At 42.8% G+C, this 23,432-nt stretch overlaps 1 protein-coding gene across 1 annotated transcript in view; it reads right to left on the bottom strand.

The window, feature by feature from the left end:
- The window catches only part of sema6a (sema domain, transmembrane domain (TM), and cytoplasmic domain, (semaphorin) 6A), a 108,263-nt gene that overhangs the window by 16,630 nt on the left and 68,201 nt on the right, over positions 1-23,432 (bottom strand). The window contains exons 8-17 of the mRNA XM_080500060.1: positions 21,983-22,102; positions 21,394-21,482; positions 18,580-18,797; positions 15,732-15,863; positions 13,646-13,801; positions 10,859-11,032; positions 8,896-9,036; positions 8,717-8,794; positions 4,377-4,435; positions 3,449-3,469 (exon numbers count right to left, since the gene is read on the bottom strand). Coding sequence (XP_080356186.1) covers positions 3,449-3,469; positions 4,377-4,435; positions 8,717-8,794; positions 8,896-9,036; positions 10,859-11,032; positions 13,646-13,801; positions 15,732-15,863; positions 18,580-18,797; positions 21,394-21,482; positions 21,983-22,102 — 1,188 coding nt within the window. The remainder of the gene's footprint in view (positions 1-3,448; positions 3,470-4,376; positions 4,436-8,716; positions 8,795-8,895; positions 9,037-10,858; positions 11,033-13,645; positions 13,802-15,731; positions 15,864-18,579; positions 18,798-21,393; positions 21,483-21,982; positions 22,103-23,432) is intronic.

Below are 23,432 nucleotides of genomic sequence, written 5' to 3'. Positions count from 1 at the left end.
AACACAGGTTAATGAACTGACTCCAGGTCGACAGGGACAGGCTCTAGTGCAGGCAAGCACCGGTCAGCAGGGGTGTGCATATACCCTTAACTATGGATTGTCTCCTTTGAAGCACACACACACACACACACACACACACACACACACACACACACACACACACACACACACACACACACACACACACACACAGAAATGACACAAGAGGACAGCTGCCTGGCTGGGTGAGGCAACAAAGTGTTTCTCCTCCGTGACCCTGGGCAACTCATTAGTAATTGTGTCTGAGTATGTTTCTCAGGCTCGACGTGTGTTCCTTTTTTTTTTTTTCCCTGTCATTCTCTGTGTCTCTCTGTGTCTCTCGCTCTTTCCCCTTGTGTTCTGACTGACATGTCAAAGCTCTGCTGGGCCTGTCAGAGCAGAGCAGAGAACCATTGTATTTCTCCACAATCACCATAGGGTGCCTACCTTTGATATGAAGGACAAGAGACAAACTTTCTTTCCAGCATTCCTGTCAGACTACAACTTTTTTCCTCAACCGCGAAGTGTTTCGATCTTTGTTCATGTTCCTCCTGCTACCTTTCTCGATCTTCAAATTGAACTTTTCAATCAGTTCTCAAACAACGCTGAATTCATTCTGCTGTATGTGGGTACTTTTTCCTATTAAATGGAAGCTTGGCACAGAGGCGAAACAAATAAGTTGCTAGGGGAAAAAGGGATAATGATATAACAAAATCGTTCATGATGTCTGTTTTTCCTAATCTATTCATCTCATGTGACATTTGCAGGAAAGAATTTTGCTTTGCAATGCTTGCCACAGAAGTTCAACTTGTTAATGTTATCTTGGGAAATTCAACTCGTTCTGACATTTTACTGAATGAAATAATTCATCACCTAATTGATAAACACATCATAAATGTTCCTCTTTGGGAATGAATTCATTTAAAGTACAACTGCAACAAAAATTATTACATTTGTTGATGTGACATCATAATATCCTACCTCCTCTCTGTCTATATATGCACTTTGCTCAAACAATCTCTTTTCCTGTATCTACTTGTCACATTTGTCTCTTTTTCATTCTTGGACTGAATTCGAGCATAAGGTTTTGTCTGTGTGTTTATTTTTGAACCATGCAAATCACATTAACATCCCACATGCTAACATTTGAGGCACCCTACACAGTTTTGCAAAATCCATATACAATATTGTGTTTCACAGAATATATTTAAGCCACTTGTTTGTGAAAAAAAAAGGTCTTTTCGAGATGAAGGCTGACAACACTTTTATCACCAGCCTCTTGTGGAGCTCAACCCCCAGTTAACATTTTGAAGTGCTCTCTCCACAGCAGAGGTGGCAGCTGTGTGTGTGTGTGTGTGTGTGTGTGTGTGTGTGTGTGTGTGTGTGTGTGTGTGTGTGTGTGTGTGTGTGTGTGTGTGTGTGTGTGTGTGTGTGTGTGTGTGTGTGTGTGTGTGTGTGTGTGTGTGTGTGTGTGTGTGTGTGTGTGTGTGTGTGTGTGTGTGTGTGTGTGTGTGTGTTTGGGGATGTGCGAGTTCCTTTTCAATATGGGTTTATGCCTGAGTTAGAGGATGGGGAAGCGTTTCAGAGAGCTAATGCTGGTGTGGCTGGTAGACACACACAACAGAGACCCACACACCAACACCACCCAGAGCCTCCGCCTCCCCCTCTGTGAGGCATGGCAATCATTAAAATGATTTATTTAACTATTGGCCCAAGGCTGAGAGATTAGTGTGACAGGCCTATTTTATAATTCATTCCCCCACCGCCAGGGGAAGTGCAATTCAGGCAGATGACACACATAGAGAAAGCTTGGAGCCTCAGAGCTCTTCCACGGATCGCGGTGGGGGTGGGGGGGTTGTGGGGGCTTCTAAACTGCCGACGGATGCGCCTTCCTCTCTTTCTACAGATTAAAAGAGTGGCGAGAGTGTCTTGTCTGGAGAAGGAAAGAGGAGAATGGAGCGGGGGCATTTATTTATCTCCAAATCCATATCAACCACCAACAGATCCAGTAGATGGAGGGGCTGAGACTTTGAGGGGGTGTGGTGGGAGGCTGCATACTGGGTGTTGCTGGTGTGTGCGTGTCTGAAAACACACAACCACGCCTGTGGGAGCATATTCAGCACTATAGGGGTGCAGAGAAACACAGATGCTTTTTCCATGACCCTGGATCTCCAGAAAGGAGAGAGAATCACAATGGGGGTACAGCCACAGGGGGGAGAGAGCGAGAGAGAGCTAGGCTTTCTGGAACGACTTCAAAATATCTATTCTTGTCATTCTGTATGGATCTGACTGTTTTGATCTGGCAGCTGCGAGGTGTGTATGTGTGTGTATGTGTGTGTCTATGAGAGAGCAAGAGATAGATAGATAGAGAGAGAGAGAGAGAGAGAGAGAGAGAGAGAGAGAGAGAGAGAGAGAGAGAGAGAGAGAGAGAGAGAGAGAGAGAGAGAGAGAGAAAAGGCTTGAGCTTTCACCAATTAAAAGAAAATAAGTTCTGTGTGACTGTAGGTGTCACTGCTATAAGACTGGCTTTGCTATCAATCATACCTATTTAGCATTTTTGAAATTATTTGAGTGAGGGAAAATTGTATCAATTGGATAGCACAGAAGTGTGATTGTGAAATTGCGCTGTGTGATTGGAAGAGTAAACATATCTGTGGTGATGAAGGCAGCAGTAAATCTGTGCCTTCATGTTTACATTAGCTCTTTGGAATTAGGCATCTTTGACTGTGCAAAGAGTCTGTACGGCGCACGTTGCGAACTCTAAACATGCTGGTTTAATACATTGCGCTTGCTCTCTCTCTCTCTCTCTCTCTCTCTCTCTCTCTCTCTGTCTCTCTCTCTCTCTCTCTCTCACTCTCTCTCTCTCATTCTGTCGACACATGTCCTGTTTAATTTGCACACAGAGGCATTTCTTCACCATCAAGGCCTTAAACCACGAACAACCAGATCCATCCAATTAGTGAAGTAAAGGTCATGGCTAATCTATGCTCTTGTACTGGGTATACAGGGAATCGGGCAGTGGGAACAAGGAGGGACAGAGGGTCTAAAAGGACTAACACAGTCAAAATCAGCATTAAAGATTTCTAATTCTTATTTCTAACACTACAACTTTGATGCTGAACACCAAAGGGGCTGAATGAGGAGGAATACGAAGGGCAGAGAAAGTGACCGACCGTGCTTTAATGTTTCATTACCTTCGTAACTGGAAGGGATGTCTATCAAAAAAAGAAGATGCAAAATCAATTCAGTTAAAACCTCGAGTCATTAATAACCCCTCTTTACACGTGTGGGAGGAGATTTCATTTCCTTGAGAGGGGATGATTGACTGACTAGATGAAGAGGTGTGGCTGAAGTTTGGAAGTCAAGGGGAGATGAAATGCAGTTTCTATCTTTTATTAGATTGCCCGTGTGGTAGGGGCGAGATACTTACCATTCAGTGCCACAAATGTGTCTGGAAAAAAGAAATAAGGAGAAACTTGTTATTGCTTCCAGTAAAGGGAGCTTATGCTTTAACATGATCAAAGGCCGTGACTTTTCAACTAATGCCAAATTGACAAACTGCTCGATATTCTTTTAACTTCTAATCAGAGGGGATCTGTATGACCTCTGAGCTAATGAAAGTCTAATACTGTTAGTTCCCTTCACTAAACATATTGAAGAATCTTAAGGGGAGATACACTGGCCGCTTTTACACTTAGTAAACAATCAAAATTGAGATGAAACGGACCATGATTTATTGTTAAATTATTTTGAAATCTCTCTTGCAAACTGAACAGCCCAGTCTAGTATCAACAAGGTATCACATTTGATATATCCAAACACTGTGTGCATATAAAAAGATCAAAGATACAGTCTCAATGTGTCTTGTTCCCTCTGCTGCGGAGTGAAAAAGAGACCTTTCAAGATTCTGGAGCCTGACTTGGTTGAGAGCCCTGCCTTGTTTTGTGTTGAGCCCTAAGACTGCTCCCAAGTCCAATCCCTTCCCTGTGTGTTGCTCAATGTTTGCCTTGTGTTTTCGAAGCCATTTGCAAGAAGGAACCCGGTCTTTGCCCAATGGGCCACAACACCCTATTGACCAGGGGACTAGAGAAAGCAGGGGAAGGACAGAAGAGGAGAAGAGCCGAAAGCGACAGATGGATGGAAGAGGCTGAAAGAGAGGATTGTGAGGGTGGAACAGACGGAGGGAGAAAAAGGTGACAGCAGCGAAGCAGGAAACGGAGGGCTGAGCGAAAAGGGGGACACAGTTAACATGGGTGAGAGCGATGACGATGGTGGCAGCGGTGGTGTTTGGACTTGGGGGTGGCGGTGGGGGGTACAGAATAGAAGAGGAAAGATAAGAGCGAAGAAGGCCTGCTTACTTTGGCAGTCTCCCAGGCCATCTGTGTTGCCATGCTCCACGTCCTGCTCAAAAGCTGATCTGCGGGAACAGAGACATCATGGTCAGCAGAGGAAAACGGGCCAGGACACGCAGGCGCTCCACACCTAACAAAGTAATGAAGCTATAAGAAGGCTACGACAAAAACATCAACGAAGCGCACAGGGCAAGCAGCAGAAGGCCCTGTGCTGGACGAAAATCAAAGAACACCTAGCAGGTGCCCTGGAGGCTTAAAATCAGTGGTTATGAAGGAGGCAGGCAGGCAGGCTAGTAAATCCAAAGCTGGCACAGGACCTGCTGACTGCTGATAAAAATAGATTTATAATTTATTTGGCTGCAAAAAACAACAAGCATATGTTCTATACATTTAAGAATGTAGCAAAGCACTGTGTATGATAACTCTTAAGATTCAATTGAAACTTTTGTGTCTTTAAGGAAAATGTGAGGCTCATGAAAAGTATTTACCATGACTGTTTAGCATATCTTGTTTGTTTGTTTGTTTGTTTGTTTGTTGTCTGAAGTCAGCCTTTAGAAAGTTGCTGCTGGAAGCCACAAATTCTTGATATAAAATAGTTAATGGTCATGTATTTGCTTTGTACAGAGATGAGACCAGTGAAATGTTATCATTTCAGAGTTGCAGGCAGTCAGATGAGATGAAACAGTCCCAGACAAGTTATATCCTGCCATTCCACTATTTGTGCCATGTCTACCTGTGATTGCATTTGGCTTTGATTTTTATCGTCAACCCAAAACAGTGAAAAAACTGTTTTTAAAAGTTGTTTTTCTTTGTTTTCCTGCAAACTTCACTGTGGACAGTTATTTTTCCTCCTATCCTCCTGACACCCAGGAGAAAAAAAAAATGATCCAATCACAATTTTTCTTTTTGATTCGCTAATATTTGCAAGGTAACATTTTTGGTATCATTGAAAAGCCTTTCATGACCTCTGATGAGGTCATGAAAGGTCATATGATGCCAATATGAGTTACTTCAGTAAGATGCAGTGGGTAGGAGATAGCCAGGTTTACAAATGTCCACCACAGAGGACAGATTTGAACGACTGGTAGTCAGGGGGCTATTATGCATTTTCTGACATCTTCTTGCAGGTCTTAGCACATCACATGGGCCAGGACCAAAGCAACGCAGGCTAACCATGCTTGAGGGCCATCATATGACAGAGGAGGTGAAAGTTTTAGCGAGATGTTATTTTCTGATGCAATCTGCACCGAGACCTGTTTTCTCCCTGAAAGACCACCAAGCAGGCAGTAAGGAGATATGTGAAACAGAGCGGACCAACTGTCAACCAGGATCACAGTCACGCATGACAGCTTTTCACAGTCCTCCTCATCTCTACTGCCCCCCCCCACTACTCCTCCTCCTGCCTGTCCACCCGCGTCTCATCTTGCTTACCCTCCACTGGTCACAATTATAGCATGAAGAAGAATGATTTTCCAAAACAGCCCCTGCCCACCCTTTGTTCCTTGATCAGAGTCAAACATTTGAACCTGCCAGGAACAGAAGACTTCAGGAAGGTAATTCAACTGGATTTTTGTTGTGCAGCACTCAAGGCCAAACAATGCTTTGTGTATATTTATATGCTGAGGCTGATTGAAAAATATCCGGCATTCATTTACATTTACCTTCACCCCCCCCCCCCCCCCCCCCCCCCCCCCGTTTGGCAGCACCTTAATTGGAACGGAGATGGTGAATTTTCCCCTCTTGATAACCAATTCCCCTTCAAAATCAAGCTCGAAAACAGCCTCACAACAACAAAAGCTGCATCCGCTTTTCATATCTGGGGGTGCAGTTAATCGGCTTATCTGATTTGCTTATCTACACAGTCATAATCGCAATGCAGACGCAGAGTTGCACAATTGAACCTGTCTAAGCATGAATACAGTTCAAGAACTCCGAATATCCACTGGATTTTCCTCAGACAAATTCACCTCGGTCCGCCATGCCGTGAAATAATGTTTGGCTCCTTTGACAATGCCAAAACCCTCTCGACCTCCTGGTGGTAGTGGTTGACAATAAAAGTTGATAATAACATTACAGACTGAGGTGAGATTGTTCCGAGATAAATATTACAAGGTTGAAATCCCATTGGTCTGGAGATGAATTAACAATGAGCAGTCACACTACAGATTCAATGTCTTGACATATGAAAGTGAATGAAACACACTGTGAACCCTCAGCCGAAGCATCCATGTCCTGCAGTGGCTGCATTATAGCAACAGAAGTGCAGTCTGTTCGAATGTGACACTACAGACGGTTCAGCTCAGGGTTAAGATCCCACTGCACCCATGTAATGCATATTTAAATGAACTACAATCTGCACAGTACATAACTGGGACTACTTTTCTATCATCTTTGCCTCATATGCGATTATCATATGAGATGTGCTGGTTGCACAGACAGCGCACGGCTGGTGAAATACAGGTCAAGCATAATGCCATTAATAAATTATGTCAAACGTGAATGGGAAAAGAGGGACTTAATACACTATACATATAGTCGAGGTTTTCTCAATGTCGCCTATTCATTCTGATGAATGGTTTGGATTTTAAAAGGAGCAGGCGGCTCATCAGGTGACCAGCCAGCCTGTGGGCACTTTTTTTTTTTCAGAGAAAGGTCATGCTTGGTGTTTCAGAGATTAATAAATAATCCTCTTGTGTTAATATGCTGAACTAACATGTTGATCATGAAGAAATACCCAACAGTGTATGTTATTTAGAAAAGACTCTCATCCAGAATCATATGCAATAACATGCATAAACAAGGGGGTGACCAAAGACCATATTGCAGGAGAACAGAGTGCAAGCTGTTTTTAGGCAGTAGGTATAAGAGGCATTACTCCACATGGGAAAGCTGGCGTACAAGCATCAGAGCCAGAAGGAAGAAGAAAGAAGGGGTGGCTTGCAAGAGAGAAACAACATGTCAGAGGAGAGAGAGAAAAGAAGGATGGATAAAAATAGATAGATAGTGATAGACATACTCAGGTAAGAAAATGAAAATGTGGTGATTTAGATGCAAGAAAAAAAACAAAAGGGATGGTGCATTTTCAATGTGATGACGATAAGAGAAAGAAAGACAGATGTCAGAGAAAAAAGACCTTTTGGGGAAAAACGTCCCTTCCCTCACTCCAGCCCCTCTCCTGTCCGGTCTGGAAAATGTTTTTAGTAGCTCGCCACAGACCAGCAGATCCTGCCAGACCAAATCCCCTCCCTCGCTCACTTAGAAATATTGTACAGTAAAGAAGCGAGGTCATCTGCCCTCTTAATGCCTCTGTGTCGGCTCTTGCTCCAAAGTGGAAACTCAATCAGAACAGTCCACTGCTTCGGCTTTGCGAAATAATAATAGAATGGGCAAGCGGGTGTGTTGTTGTAGCGCAGTTTTTGTGTGAGCATGTGGGTGCATGTGCCTTTTGGTGCATTTGGCATGCCTGACCAATCATTTTGCAGCAGGGGGATCAAATTCATTCATCATCAAATGTCCAGTGGCGCACTGGTGTTTCTGTTATGACTTCATCTGTAAAATGTTTTTTCCCACCACAAACTCCATATGCTGTTTGTTCAGAAAGCATAATCGGGTTCTGTGTCATAACTACAGCCACAAATTATAGTTGCCGCGACCATCAAGCTTTCCCCGGCAGAGCATACCCAACCCCGAGCCTGAGGCAAACAGCGCTTTCCTTCCATTCATCCTTCCAATAGTCCGTTTGCCAGAAGAAAATTGCGCTCACACGGTAAACTTACAAAGATCATAGATATGACAAATTGAGAGAAAAAAACTATGGTTATAGGTATACATTAGCAACAGTGAACAGTGAAGAGGGTTCAAATGAGCATTTTTCTAACAAAATGTTGTACACAATACTAAACACTATTTTGTACACAATACTAAACACTGTCTTGGGCAGTGGTGGGCTATAGGTTAGAGAAGCAAGCTTGTGTTTGGTTCATAGGTTGACATCCCACTGCTGACTGTGGAGCACTGAGCAAGGCAGCTTCCAAAGCAGTGCAGTGCTGCAGACCTTTATTCCTATGATGTGCAGTTAAGGTGAAACACAATTAAAACAGGTTAAATGCAGACCCAATTCTTCCACAAGAAGATCATTTAAGTATGATTCTTTTTGTCTATATTACCAGTGTGCACAACTGAATTTTATGCCAAGTTAAGTTTTTACTTTATTCATTCACATGCTCCTGGATACAATGTTCAACTTTTAATAAGATAAAATTCGGATATTTCCAGAACTATTTTACAAGAACTGAATGCCCAGAAAAGTTTCAGCTATTTCTAACTTGTGAATGTACTTTACTTACTTGATGTTTCCAACCACCTGTCTGCAGGCTCCCTCTGATACCCAACCACAGTACGGGTCTCTGGAGGCTATACAGGACCTGCAGGACATTATTTCCACTGTTATGTTAGGCAGTTTTGCTCCCCCAGAGGAGATCCAAAATACGAGAGAAGGAAGGACAGAGGATCGCAACTAACTTACTTCTTGCACCGCCCGTGTCTTTCACAGCGAGAGAGTGGCACTTTAACGACACAGGAGGTGAAAGCGACCCACAGAGCATGACTCCTGCTGTCTATCTGCATACCGATGATGCGTTTGTCTTCCACGCCATCTATGCTGCACCTACAGGGAACAGAGGAAAGGGTAACGTTATGTCTCTTTTCATGTTATAATTTACACCCAAGTCTTGCAAAAACTTGCTCTGTCAAGATGAGATTTAACAGCTCATTTAAAGGAAAAGGCAAGATCAAGATCTGTCAGAAAGACAAACTGTATGGTTGAGGTGAATAGAGATAATGCTGGACTTGAGAACAGGGGGTCAAGAGCAGAGTGAGAGATAAAGAGATATAAAGAAAGGGGTGATACAGATACAACAGATACAAAGACAGATGGGCACAGTGAGCAGTCAGCACTTAACTGTAAAATCCACTAACACTACCTCAAACCCCCCTGCCCTCCACACCCACCATCATTCCTCCATCCCTGTTAGTCATCATTGTGTCTTCGGCCCCCACAGGAGCACAAGTCTAATCCCTTTGGGGCGTGTCAAGCATCTTTCTATCCCTTCTCTCCCTCCATTCCTCTCTTCATCCCGCCATCCAGCTCCGGGGACATAATCTCCCCTCTGCTGTGCTCTGGTCCTGCATTAGCGGTCTCAATTAGGGCTTAGAGTCCATCTACACTGGGTAATGCATGACAGTCAAGCCCGTGCTGATCCAGCCAGCCAAGCAGGGATGCAGGCGGGCAAAGTCACTTACTGTATGCGAGTGAAGCCAGATGGCCAGCAGCCGATGAAGGCTTGGCCCCAGCCAGAGAGACACACAAGAGGAGAAAAGGGACGCGAAGAAGGAGAAACAGTGTGGGGAGAGGACAGGAGTGAAGGCCTGCTCTTCATCCCCTACATACGGCTCGTCACATGGACACAGCATGTTGGACAACAAGCAGCGGTAACCTTGAAAGCCCTCCCATCAAGTCCTGACTATCCTCACTTGTTCTTCTGGGCTGTCTAACCGAATAATGTTGTCTGTACTCTGCTTCTTCCAATTTCTCCACGCTGGTCCTACCACTGTTCTCTTTCTTTCTTGTATTTGTGCCGCCTTTTGTTCACCCTCATCCATTACTTCTCAGATAAATATTTGTTTTGGCAGGATCAGTCTGTGGCTGATTTTTCCTTATTCACTTACACTCCAAATACACAACTATTCTCAACCAAAACGTCTGTATTAGGATAAAGAACACTCACACAAGCACGCGCATGCACATGCACGCACACACAAACACACATGCCTCTATGCATGCCCCACCAGAAGTGTAATGTATTAGTGAAAGATCCCAGGCTGGCTCTGAAGACAAACACAGGCCTGTGTGTGTGTGTGTGTGTGTGTGTGTGTGTGTGTGTGTGTGTGTGTGTGTGTGTGTGTGTGTGTGTGTGTGTGTGTGTGTGTGTGTGTGTGTGTGTGTGTGTGTGTGTGTGTGTGTGTGTGTGTGTGTGTGTGTGTGTGTGTGTGTGTGTGTGTGTGTTTCCTTTAATCAGCTAACGTTCTGGAGGAGCTGGGCTCCGCTGTGGTCGGGAACCACAGTACTACGTTATCCAGAGCCTCAGGGTCCATGTCTTTAATTTAGTAGCTGTGGTTGGGCAGAGTGTAACCTGATAAAACTCTTTTAAATGATAGAGTAGCCATCTGGTTGGCTGACTTCACTGTATGGCTTGGGTCAGGGGAGCTGACTGGTAGTGATGGAGCTGGTGGGTTGGTGGGTTGGCAAGGTCGATAAATGTGGAAACATGCTAAATGAAACACATTTTTTCTCAGTAACACACACACACACAGAGATGCATGCATCAACTGGCCTTTCTTTGGTTTGTAGCAACTGTATCCATGTGCTTCTCTATTTCCATCCATCTCTCACACACATGCACACATACTGTACAAGCAGAGTCACATACTTGTCAGGGTTGTAGACGTTGAGCTCCTCCAGGAAAAGACTGTCATTTAGGAAGCCACTGTTCATTTTAGCCAAGAATTTTAGGATGATGCCTTTCTCTGACCCCAGGAACACAACTGTTTGATTCTTATGGGGACCCGCTTGACTGTCCACCACAATGCGTGTCAGACGATACCTAGAAAGAAAAAGCAAAAAAAAAAAAAAATTCCATCAGTTACTGACAAGGGAAAAACACGTTTGATGATGATGAATGGATTGTGATAAATATCACTCGCACAACTGCAATGTGAAAGCTCTGAACTCTATCCAAGTGCAACACTTTTCCACTGCATCACATTCGGAGAGAGACTAGATTTGCCCCAATAAAAACGAAGACGTCTAGAAAACAAAAATATCAACTAAATTAGGTAGATGCAATTTCCAAGATAATTATGTGAGTCAATCAATCAATTATTGCTCCTTCCGTCACATGAACGTCAGATGTCTAAAACGGTATAAGGAACAGCAGGAGGACTCCTATTAATCTCATTAATTGATTGCTACATCATTAGAGATTTACAAATTGCCACAGGGCCTGTCAGCTACTTCCTGAAAGAAAAATACCACAGAAAAGTTGCTCAGGCAATAACAAGTGATGTGTTTTTTCCCTCACTAATTGACAGCTGTTTAACTCAGCAATAGTTGGCTATACATCAAACTCTGATAAACGCCAAATAGATTGAGGTTAGAAAATTAGACACCTGCCTGTCACAGAGTTTCAGTCTGGTGTCTTACTGTTCTGGTGGGCGTTACAGCAGGATTTGACTTAGATCAAATAAAAAGAAGTGGTTCTCAGAAATACCTCTTGAGGCTGTTTGTGATTTAAGCTGGTATTCTCAGTATCTTTCTTTTCAGGACCAATGCACAGTTGATATTATCACTAAGAGTAGCTCCTGGCACATCAGAGCGTGTTATGCAAATCTTTGCTTTCATGATTTCATGATTTTTTTTCTTAATTGAAGAAGATGGGATTTAAAGATTAAAGATGAAAGCATATCCAAAAATCTAGAAAATTCCACTTTCCCCCTCATTGAATGTTCCCAGTCTGAAAACAAGGGAAGAGAGGTACGCAGTGCTAACAGTGATCAGTCTAAAATAGAATTTCTCAAGAGGCAATGACAAAACATTTAACCCTTTGAGAGAGTGGCATTCATGTCGAGAGCCTGTTAAAAAACAGGTAAAAAAAAAAACAAGGACACAGCCTCTTATTCTCTTCACCATTCCCATTTTCTTTGCATTCATTCTAAAAGGCTGTGTGACACTCTTTTTTTCCAATAAACATGAACAACAATCTGAAGGTCTGATGCGGTTTCCACCTTTTCAGTCGTAGCGCGAGCTGCCGAGGACTGTGTCTATGGGATTGGATCCCAGCGAAATAATACAGTCTCGAGGAATGAGGCATTCACTGTCTTTTCTATTCGGGGTAAAAAAAAATCACAAAAAGGGGGGGGTTCTACAGAGTATTTCCCCCCTTCTGTGTGATCCATTATGGCCTGCCAGCTGAGGCCTAATGCCACTGCACAGAAAATCTCCGGCCTTTTCACATCAGAAGAAAAAAACAACCTCTTGTTGGATATTGGGGGTGTTTTCTCTGGGGTGCGGCAAGGATCAAACCCAATTACTGATTTCATTTCCAATTGACTTCAGTGTGAGAATAGTATTCCACACTGTAACTCTGACTGATATAAAAGGCCTCACTCCTCTCCACATGCCTTCACGTTGCTTTTTGAGTTGTTATAGTAAAACTTGCAACCGATTGCCTTTGACTCGCACCCCACACGCTGTGACAAGGTGTTCAAATCAAATCCAATACTGTAGCTGATAACGTAAGGAGAGAAACACTGTCATTCATAATGTAGTAATATGATACAGTACTAATGAACACAGAAACCTGTGGGGATAACCGCAATGAAAGCTCGTCATATTCAAAGGCAGAAAACTACAGTATGTAGGTCAGACCTCAGCAAAGGAGCAAGATGTGATACCATGCAAATAACTTAAAACCTATGAAGAATTCTTTATGCAGCTGATCTTTAACGTCATGTTACCACCACTGAGGCTTGTCAAGGCTCTGGCAGGCTGTCCTAACCTTTAATCTTGAGCAGCTGCGATCCAGAACCAAGTCCAAATTATAAAGTGAACTTTTTCTTTTACTCGCAACCAAATGCTCTGTCAGCGAGTTCTGCCACTCTGAAGGGACGGTGGTGCGCTGTCATATTCCCCCAGAGGCTGGTGGTAAACGCTTGTGTGAAGTGTAAGTGAAAGCCACACAGACCTTTATGATCAAACAGCATCAGCCGCTGTGCTTTGGCTTATGGGAAATGGGCTCAAACGCAGAATCTCAAGAGAAAAGCCAATCAGAGGACTCCAGTGTCCTCTCTTTGAAATATCCTCTCATAACTTGAACAAGCGACAGGTTGTGTTCATGTTTTTGATAATATCTGTTTTTTCTGTGTTTGCTTTTCTAAAACAAACACATTACAGCATAAAGATCACTAGCAACTCAAATTGTTTGCTCTGTCTTCATCACATCTCCACGCAGTCACTCAGGGAGACCGTGAGTAGTGCAGCGTAGACCGGTGTTTCTTTCACTATAAAAGAAATAGGTCAGCTGCTGGTTTGTGATGGAATATTACTGTCTTTTAATGAGCCCCATACTCTAAGCGGCACTTCATGTAATTATTGTCCTGGGCTGAAGCAGCTCAGAGTCCTCAGATGTCGACGAGCGTTTCGAGTGTGTAATACTTACCGGACCATGGTCTTGAGAAACCACGGCCTGTTAGCAATGGAGGGCACGGCCTCATCCATCAGAGGATGCATTTTGATGAAGTTGAGCGTGTCGTCTGGGAACTCATTGGAAACCTTGTACCTCTCCATGGATGGAGTGGCAGCACAGTTGCCAGGCCTGCAAACGAGGAGGAGGACGAGGAGGAGAGATAATGGGAGACAGAAAAAAAGGTGAGGGGAAAGAGTAACAAAGTACAGATGAAAAACCACGGCATTTACTGTCGAGGAAATGAGCAATTTTTCACACTGCGAGTCCCCGTGGGGGACGGAAAGTTTAACTGTGCCAAAAAATCAATGACCGAGCAGCTTTAAATGACGAGACTTTCGCTCTGAAAGGCTCTGGTCATATAGGACAGAAGATGTCTTCTTTTCCATGGCTTCAGGGTGAGGCACTGAGACATCCCATCTATCTGATCCTTTTACAAGGAGTTGGTGAGCTTCTTGTAAAAGGGAAGCTGCTTTTGATAACATATCCCCTTTGCAGGCATCTCACCTCGGAGAGATTGTAAAAGCTCTTTACTGCGTGGTCTTTGATAGCCTGCCACAGCACACAATCCACAGCAGGTCCGAGAGATATTAGCCAGTTGCAGCTTGATATCAGACCATATCAATATGTGAGGACCAAACACAAGAAATGTGTACATTTATTTTAGAAATGAAGTGACTTGCATGCATGAGCGTCAAGAAATGAAGACAAGCCACACGTCTCTATTATGACTTCATAAAATTTTGAAGCAGGACAGGACAAATTGTAGAAAAAAATTTTATTCTTGTGAAAAGTGCTGGAAAAACTGGAGCACTCAAGGGAAAACAGCACAGAGCACCAGACTTTTTATTTCTCAATTAAAGAAAACCTTTTACTAACCCGAAATAATACTTAAGAAAGAGTGCTGCTAATGTTGACCTCTATATTGGTAATAAACCACCAGGATATGAAAAGCCGGTCATCTCTCTAAAAAAAATGTGAGGATAATCGATTTTTCAATAGAAAAGACATTCTTTGCGGTAGCTGCATTTGTGCCTGTGCACATATGGGCAGCAGAATGGAAACAGACATCTTTTAAACAGGAAAATCTGTAACCGATTCAGAACAAGATTGTAACACATGGAGAAACAGTCTGCTGTGGGGCCGGACCTGTGTGGCTTTGTTACAACTCTCCGTCTGTTTCTCAGCAGATAAAAGGTCTGAACACACCACAGGACGGAAATGAAATCAATCACATCAATTACAAGAACAACGGCAGGTAGATCTGGATAACTGTGACGTCTGACCTCGTATTGCTGAATGCAAACATTATATTATATGCTAATTGAGGTAAGTGGATATATGAGACGGAGAGAGAGAGAGAGAGAGAGAGAGAGAGAGAGAGAGAGAGAGAGAGAGAGAGAGAGAGAGAGAGAGAGAGGGAGGGGGGGTACCAACACATCCTGGCCCAGGTCTTTGTAGTAAATCATTAAAAAAAGAAAAAAAAAACAATTCTTGGGGCTAGTAGAGTAGCTCTTAGCGCACTAATTAGTATGCAATAAATGGGGAGATTGATCAGGTTGGTTCATTTATGGAATTAGCCAGCCATCTGCAAAATGATGTCATGCTTCATTTGTTGATACTTATGCAGGGGGAGTGAGGTAATGGGTGAGGGTATCTGTGCATGCGGTGTGTGGGTGGGAGGCAATGTACCATCGGATGTGTAATAACTATAATGGAGTGTGTAAAATAACGTAGGGATGCACGAATAAATGATGCAACATGAGTTAAAGCTGTGGCGATATTATCAAAACGTGATTCAACAATTCATTAATTAGAGGGCCAGGTTGAGGGTTCATATATGGTGGGTGAGTGGGAAAGCACACACACCATAGGCAGGAAGAAAGACAGAGAGAGAGAGACTGCAAATTAGTGTAAGTGTTTAATCCCACGAGTGCTCATGCATGCGTGTGTGTGTGTGTGTGTGTGTGTGTGTGTGTGTGTGTGTGTGTGTGTGTGTGTGTGTGTGTGTGTGTGTGTGTGTGTGTGTGTGCCTGCTCTGGTTAATTAACTGTTGTTGTACCTTGGCTTGGGAACCTTCTCTTCCGGAAAAGGAGTCCAGGTGGAGTCTGAGGATTTCTGCTCTTTGAAACGCCCTGTGAACGTGTTGGCCACCTCCGCCATGTCATAGGCACACACTGCAGAACCTGGAATACTGCCACCACACACACACACACACACACACACACACACACACACACACACACACACACACACACACACACACACACACACACACACACACACACACACACACACACACACACACACACACACACACACACACACACACACACACACACACAGAAACTACATAAACAACGCTCTTCACAGAACATATCAAAGCAACACCTTGCCAATTCTGGACTATCACCAGGAGACAGGAAAACAAGAGTTACAATTCTCTTTCAGAAGGGTTAAATCCCTTGAGGACGGCTTATTTTAGCTGTTGCATGTTTACACTGGGTGATACAGTCAAACTTTGAAAGCTGTCAAGGTTTTGCCAGACATTTAAAAAAGGTAAAAAAGAAGAGTGGCATCAAATTCTTTATCCATATTTTTTTTCTTTTTTTTCTTTACAAAAAGTCCCATTTGATATTAAAACTCTTCTAAATCTGGACACAGTCATTCCCATTATTCCACCATTTCACAACGCTACGACTAACTGGAGGCACAAAAAGCAAGAAAACATTCTATCTGGATAATTTGCGTATTTTGCACAAACTATTGCTTGAAATCCACATTGAGTTTGCAGGCAGTAGACTGTCTTGTGACCAACAAATCTGCAACAGCTACAGGATAGCTGTGTGAGACAAATGAGGATTCTTGCTCCAAATAAACACATGGTCTCTTGCCAGTGCTTGATGAAGACCAGACATTACTTTCACTCTCTGATGCCTTGAAATTACACTGACGAGTGTCGGAGCAACAACTATGAAACGGTTTTTCACAAACTAAAGTTGTGCAAATCGTTGAACATGCTTAAAACCTAAATTATATGTTTGTGAAGCTTTGCAAATGTTTGAAGATTTTTCTTTGTGGAAACCTCTTTGCGCTATCCATCTGCAATTAGTCTTAGCCCACCGAGACAATCATATGGAATTTTGGGGTAAATCAGTCATTTGGCAATTGCATCATAGCTACTAATCAAACCATGACTCAGCATTTTGAATTCCATTTAATTCTTCATTCCTGGTCCTAGTCAACACCTAAAATTTCCCAGTGCTTTTGTGCACAACATTTTCCGAGCCTTTAGTCACTTTGCTGTGGCCAGAATTCATACAGGAGGCGGGACGAAAATGTCAAAGCAACTCTGGTGGGAGTGGAGATGGGGACATTGCTTCAAAGTTATTGAGCACATGGACGATAAAGGTGACAGTGAAGTACAGGCAGTGCAAGCTGTTTAGTCTTCATCTACCAAAAAAAAAAGTGTTTCTCTTTGGAGTGGTTTTCACCAACTTGAAGCATTGAAGCAGCCTATCAAGACACAGACAACATTTTTCACATTTCTTACTTCACATGTAATGTGTTTAATACTGTTTTTGTATCTGTCTGTGCATACACTGTAGAGTCACTCCATGGAGTAATCAATGGGTCACTGTATCTTCTGTGCACACTGACCCTCATGAGGACACATTCCCTTACTCATCTCTCCCAGACTGGGTTTCCCCAAAAGCCTGGAGGCATCACAATTTCATCCACTGTTGGGCTCAAGATATGAACAACAGATTATCTTATTATTGCATTTCATTTTAAGGGGAAAAGCACCGATCTTGTGATGGCAGCAGAGCCTCTGACTTCTTTCTGTCTGTGTGAAATCATCGCCTACCAGATTACTGACTCGCTTTTCTATTTTGGAGGCACAGAGATATAAAAACTGTGAACTGTTTACAAAGAGAGGGAAATTCTTTTCTCTTTTTCTCAGCTGGCTAGATTTTCTTGCAGTTGCATCATGGGTTAAACTCATCATGGAGACATCAGGGAGACAGCACAAACAAGGGCAGTATTATAGAGAGCAAGGTCAGAGAGCTGTTAATTCTTGGCTTAGCTAATAAATTACAGTAATTATCCTCTGCAGTGGATACGCACAGAAAGTTAGACAGTCGTATGTCTGTTTTTATCAGATGCTAACAAAGCAGCTCGGTGGGGAACAAGTCGGCCAGTGAGAGAGTGAATGCGGCGAATCAGGCAAATATCCCGAGAAACCCGGAGCTGCCTTCTGCCGGAGTTGGCTCCCTCTAATTTCACCCCTGACTATGAAATGGGAAATTAATACTGGGATCAAAACCGTCGCTTATAGAAATTTTCAGAGGCATTGCTTCGTTGGGTTTTAATGTCCATTAACCATGCTCAATTGCGTTGTCACAAGCAATTGTCTTATCTGCTAAAAAGCAGCCATAAAATGGAAAATTACAATATGTGTGAGCTATCAGCCAAGCTCTGTGGCTTTGTGGTAATTTTCAATTTAGATAAAAACTTCATTTGTCTGCTAATATGAAAATCACTTCAGAATGTGAATGGCAGAAAGACAAAATAAGATTAAACACCTGCGTGTCAAAAGGCCAACTAAGCAGTTTGATCAAGGGTGTAAATGTTGACCTGGTAGACAGAAAGTACATGTCGCCAAGAGGCATAGCAGGGGCACGCGCTTCCCGCGTTACCAAAGGTCAGATTGTCATCATGTTGATGAATTAAGGGCATTTTTAAAAAAGTATTCCAAGCCGCGAGAGATAATCGAGTTAATAATGATGAAGTGCAAAGCAACAGGAGGTGGAGAGAATGTATCACAAAAACAATGTTTAAGGTTAAATTCCAGTGTCTTAAAAAAAAAGTTTAAAATCACTTTTTTTATATATATCTTTGAAGGGTACCTGTTATAAGGTGTGGAAAAAGTTGCCATCACCACATCCCTCCCGTTGATGTGAATGACGTCTGTCACAGCCTGCAGGATGTTAAAGTAGAAGTGGGAGTCGCCGGGGATGGAACAGTTCAGGCGGGATTTGAGAAATGAGGTCCACTGCTTCTCCAGGACGCGTGGTGAGCCACCTCGGTCGTTCTTGCAAACCCTCGCCACCCGAGGAAACACCACCTGATGGTTTCGAACACAGGGGAAAGGTTACACTCCAACTGCATGAAGTTTCTCCGTCGACAATCACAATCTCATTGCCTGATTCCAAAGAAGCTGCCGATTTATCATTGTCACACTCTCGCTGGGAACTTTAACAAAAAGGGTTCCTAATTTATGCAACATGAAGTAGCACTTAGTGAGGCAATTCATCATATTTTGCAGTATTCCTTCTGGAGTACTTCACAAGACTATTGTTACATACAGTTTTCTCAAAAAAATATAAATGGATGGAGGGACTTTCCTTTACAGAACCATCATTCAATGTTTTTGAATTCATTCCATAATGTCACACACAACCAGAACTTCTGAGATCTTGAACTCTCTGATCTATGAAATGTTTACAAACAGACACAAACAAATTCGTTTTACCCAAAACATGCTCCTTAACTGACTCAAATATCAGCAGATATCAGGGTAAAGACTGTGGCATTGATAACATTCAGGTTACATTGGCCACATAAGAATCCACAGCCCCTTGTGTCACATAATTCCAAGATCTGAAGGTTTCCTGTGAGCAACTTGTGCTTTGTGACTGACGTCGGTTGTAGATGAATTAGCCATTTTAGATCTTTTGATTAATATATGAGCTGATCCAGCAGATTTAATGTGCTGTCATCTAAGTCAACTTAATGGTTAACATCTTCAAATGGCATGAGTCTCTAAAGTACCCAGAATAAATGTGAAGAACACACATTTCACATTTCAATGCGAACTGCGCCGACTGCATTTCATGAGGAGTGAAAATGTGAAGGTGAGAATGTTTTTCTCAGCTTGTGTTTCCACACTCATGACAAACTCTGAAGGGTTTAGAAAGTTTAGGAGAAAAAAAAAAACTTTACCCACAATGCTGACTATGGGCTCTGTTTGGCTCACAATCTTCCGGAGACTCCTAAATCTAATATTTCATCACTTTACAGCAAATTAAGGAAAGAAGTGTAATTGAATGTGTTTGATATGCTGTTAAAGAGTCAGCACCTGGCAACAGAAGGTTTAAACTATACAGCTTCAGATCAGAGCCAGTGCTGTAATTATAACTCCACCGTAAGATCATGTAGCCAGTGTTGTAATTAGTTGTTGTCACACTATACTTAACAGCTATAAATCTAACCCTGACCTGAAATTGATGGTGTGAATGGGAGCAAACATGCATTTAAACTCGATCCCCGCAGACACACACACCCACATGCAACCGCACACACACCCTCACCTATGCATATGCCAACAATCCTCCTCTTTACACTTGAGCGACATGCAATCATACATTTTGAAATGCAATGATTTTGACTTTGAATTAAAACACACACATGTATAACGCCAACAGTAAACAAGCCTGTTCACAGTAAAATTGTAGAGTTCTGATACTAAGGGGAATGTATTAGGCAGAGCAGGTGAGACTGTCACCTCTACTTGAGTGCTGAATTATGTCACAGCTTACTCTCTGCAGCTCGGTGTCACATTTCTACACCGGCTTATCTGTGTGTTACTTGGGCACAATGAGACACACACACAGACAACCGGTGCAAATCTTCACGCATACTTTAAACAAATCGGTTATACAGAACAAATACTTCAGTTGGGCCTTGATAATGCACATGAAATATTCATCAGTTTATATTTTACTGATAACAATGTGAGCACTCAACATTAAAGCTAAAGCAAGTGAAAACCTGCCACAGTGGATTTATCAGCTGACCATAAAGCACAGGCGGCTGTTTACATCGTCAGCGGAGGCCATTGAGCTGTGTAATAATGAAGAGATATCAGTCACTAAATGTTAAATTGCTCTCCGTGCAATCAGCTCTACCGCCACATGCATAATTATACTGACATAGCTTTCAAAACACTGAACAGATTGAGAGGCCTGATCTGTATTCATGCTTTGCACAACACATGGCTGTCACTTCTGGCAGTGAATCCATTATTGCTGTGTTTTTTGTTACCTCCACTCAGTTCTCATCTGGTCACATCTCTCTTTCTCGCTCATGTTTTGAGTTTTTGCTCATTTTTTCCCCCTACAAACTATACATTGACTGAATGATTTCTATATCATATTTTGATCTACCTGCTATCCAATTAAAAAAAAAAAATCCCAGTTGTAGGATGTGATTTTTTAAAAAGAAAAAGGTTCTTTCCCAGTGGTGTAATACTTTAAGGAAAGTCCATTTCTTCTTTAACCTTTATTTTTACAGGTTGTCTCACTCCTCAAACACATGGATGGATTTTCTCATGGGAAGCATTGAGATGATAGGTCAACTGGTGCATTGGGGGAACTATGTGAACGTGCAATTCAGGTGCTATATTTAGGCTGGTCGATGGGATGTCCAGATATCCATGGAGTTCCTTTTTGATTCTATTTTGGGTTCGGTATCCTGCCCGGTGGTTATCTGTTGTTGAAAAATTCTTTGGCCACTTTTCAGCTCCTGAAAGCCTTCTTCCATTTGTGTGACACACCCACATCCTGTTAGTTTCCTCAGGCACTTCCCAATTCTCTGTGTAAATAGGAAGTCACCTCTGATTAGAGTTCAAACAATAGCAGATGAATAGGGCCTGTGCTTACCTTTCCCATTGTGTTGTATTCCATGGCAATTTCCCGAAAGAAGAAGTAGATGAAGTCCCCATAATCGACTGCCTGGACGAAATAGGGCTCTGCGGGAGGAAGAGAAGAAATAAAAAAGAATATGAGTGAAAATGAAATTTTACTGTGACAAAACAATTCTGACACCATATTTCACTCTAAACATACAGAATATCTGTCATATTATTCAGAAATTCCCTGCCTGTGAGCCTCGCGAGCCTCAATCTATCATCCATCATATCAGCGAAACAATTTGCATGTGAGAAAAGATGAATCTCTCCATTGAGCTTTTACAGGCTGGACTGGCGCTCGCTCACCCCCCGGGGCAGAGCAATTTCAACTCTACTCGAGCAGGTTGGCAAAACGACTGGATCAAGCAGAGCGTGCAGCATTAACATAAGTGCTCTGTGCTTGTATCTTTATTCATACACAAAGGGATGTTTGCACATAAATCATAAATCACTTAAAACACTCACACGTGGTCAAGCATGCATGAGTTTGTTTGGTAACTTGTCCGTCAGCTTGGTGCTCTGCAGCCAACCGAGAGTTTGTTTGTGTGTCCCACACTCACCTTTCAGCCATTTGGAGTCGTGTTTGACAGTGCGCAGAGTCGGGCTGTCTCCAAGGCTACGATAGATGACCGCATCGATCGCTAGGAAGTCTGTTACGGTGGCCGAGTACAGCTTGCCATCTGGAGAGGGAACACGGAGACAGAAAGAGCAATAAGGAGGAGGGATGGCGACAAAGAGTGGCGACAAGTAAAGACAGAGAGAGAGAGACAGAAAGAGCCATAAAAAAGTGAGAAAAAGGTGAAAACAGTGACATTAAATCAGGAGAGAAGCACATAAATCCGCTCACAGATTCCTTTCTTGTTGCTAGATACACAAACATGTTTCAGATGGCTTAGGACCTGGAAAATGCGGGAATCGGAGAAACCAGGGGGACGACTTGAAGGACAACAAACAGGCTGTACATACACCCTCAAACATGTTGCACATTTGTAATTGCCCAGTCTTGCAAACACTCTTCGCAAACACAAACAATGAAGTCCTGCACACACGCACACGCACACGCACACGCACACACACACACACACACACACACACACACACACACACACACACACACACACACACACACACACACACACACACACACACACACACACACACACAAATCCAATACACCAGGATGACCTCAGCCTGCCTGGGCTGAAACCACAGTGGAAACTCAAACTACATAATTGAAAGGAGACCAGTCAGAGGAACCCTCTTGATTACTCAGTGCTTCCAGCTCTTTTCAGGCAGCCCTGCTACACATTAACTGGTCAAGCTGGGCATTTACTCTCGTCCCCCGCTTTAAGCTGGCAGGGACAGCTCATCAATACCGCCATAAATCGTGTCACAGCAAATGTGAATGTGAAGTGGATGTCTTTAGCAGCCTGTGGCTCTGTTGCATCACAGGAATCGCACCCCGCCAACGGAAAGCTGACTCACTCGGGCCTCATCCGTTGTGACTTATTTTTAATCGTACACATTTTGACACAAAGTAAATGAGAGACAGAGAGAATGACAAAAGTACAATAAAAGGCAATGACAGATGACTGTTTTTTTGTGTTGGCCTAATGTTATTGACGTGTCTCTGAAGGGATCCAATAGGAAGCAAATTCCTAACAAAGACCAAATTTAGCCTCGAGTATGATGGTTTGCTCGAGTGCATGCAACACAGATAGCTTTCGCTTTTGACATGCTGCCATTAGAATTAACCGCAGGGTATTAAGAACAATGTTAAATACAAGCGCAACTAATCCTCCACTCAAACACACTCAACTTTCCCATCAAGCTCAGACATGTTCCAACATTTAATGACTTTAGATAGTCAAAAATTGAGATTAATGTCTTTGCCTCATGGCAGACAATGAACACTGGAGCTATCACACAAAGCTAAACTAGTTTAACCTCCTGTAAATGGATGTTTCCTTTTGAGTTACACCACAGAGCAGTGACCAAAATGTGATAATT

The sequence above is a fragment of the Blennius ocellaris genome, assembly GCF_963422515.1.
Source record: "Blennius ocellaris genome assembly, chromosome: 7".
NCBI lineage: Eukaryota > Metazoa > Chordata > Actinopteri > Blenniiformes > Blenniidae > Blennius > Blennius ocellaris.
Note: the sequence above shows the minus strand (reverse complement) of the source record. Positions and strands in the feature narration are given on the sequence as shown.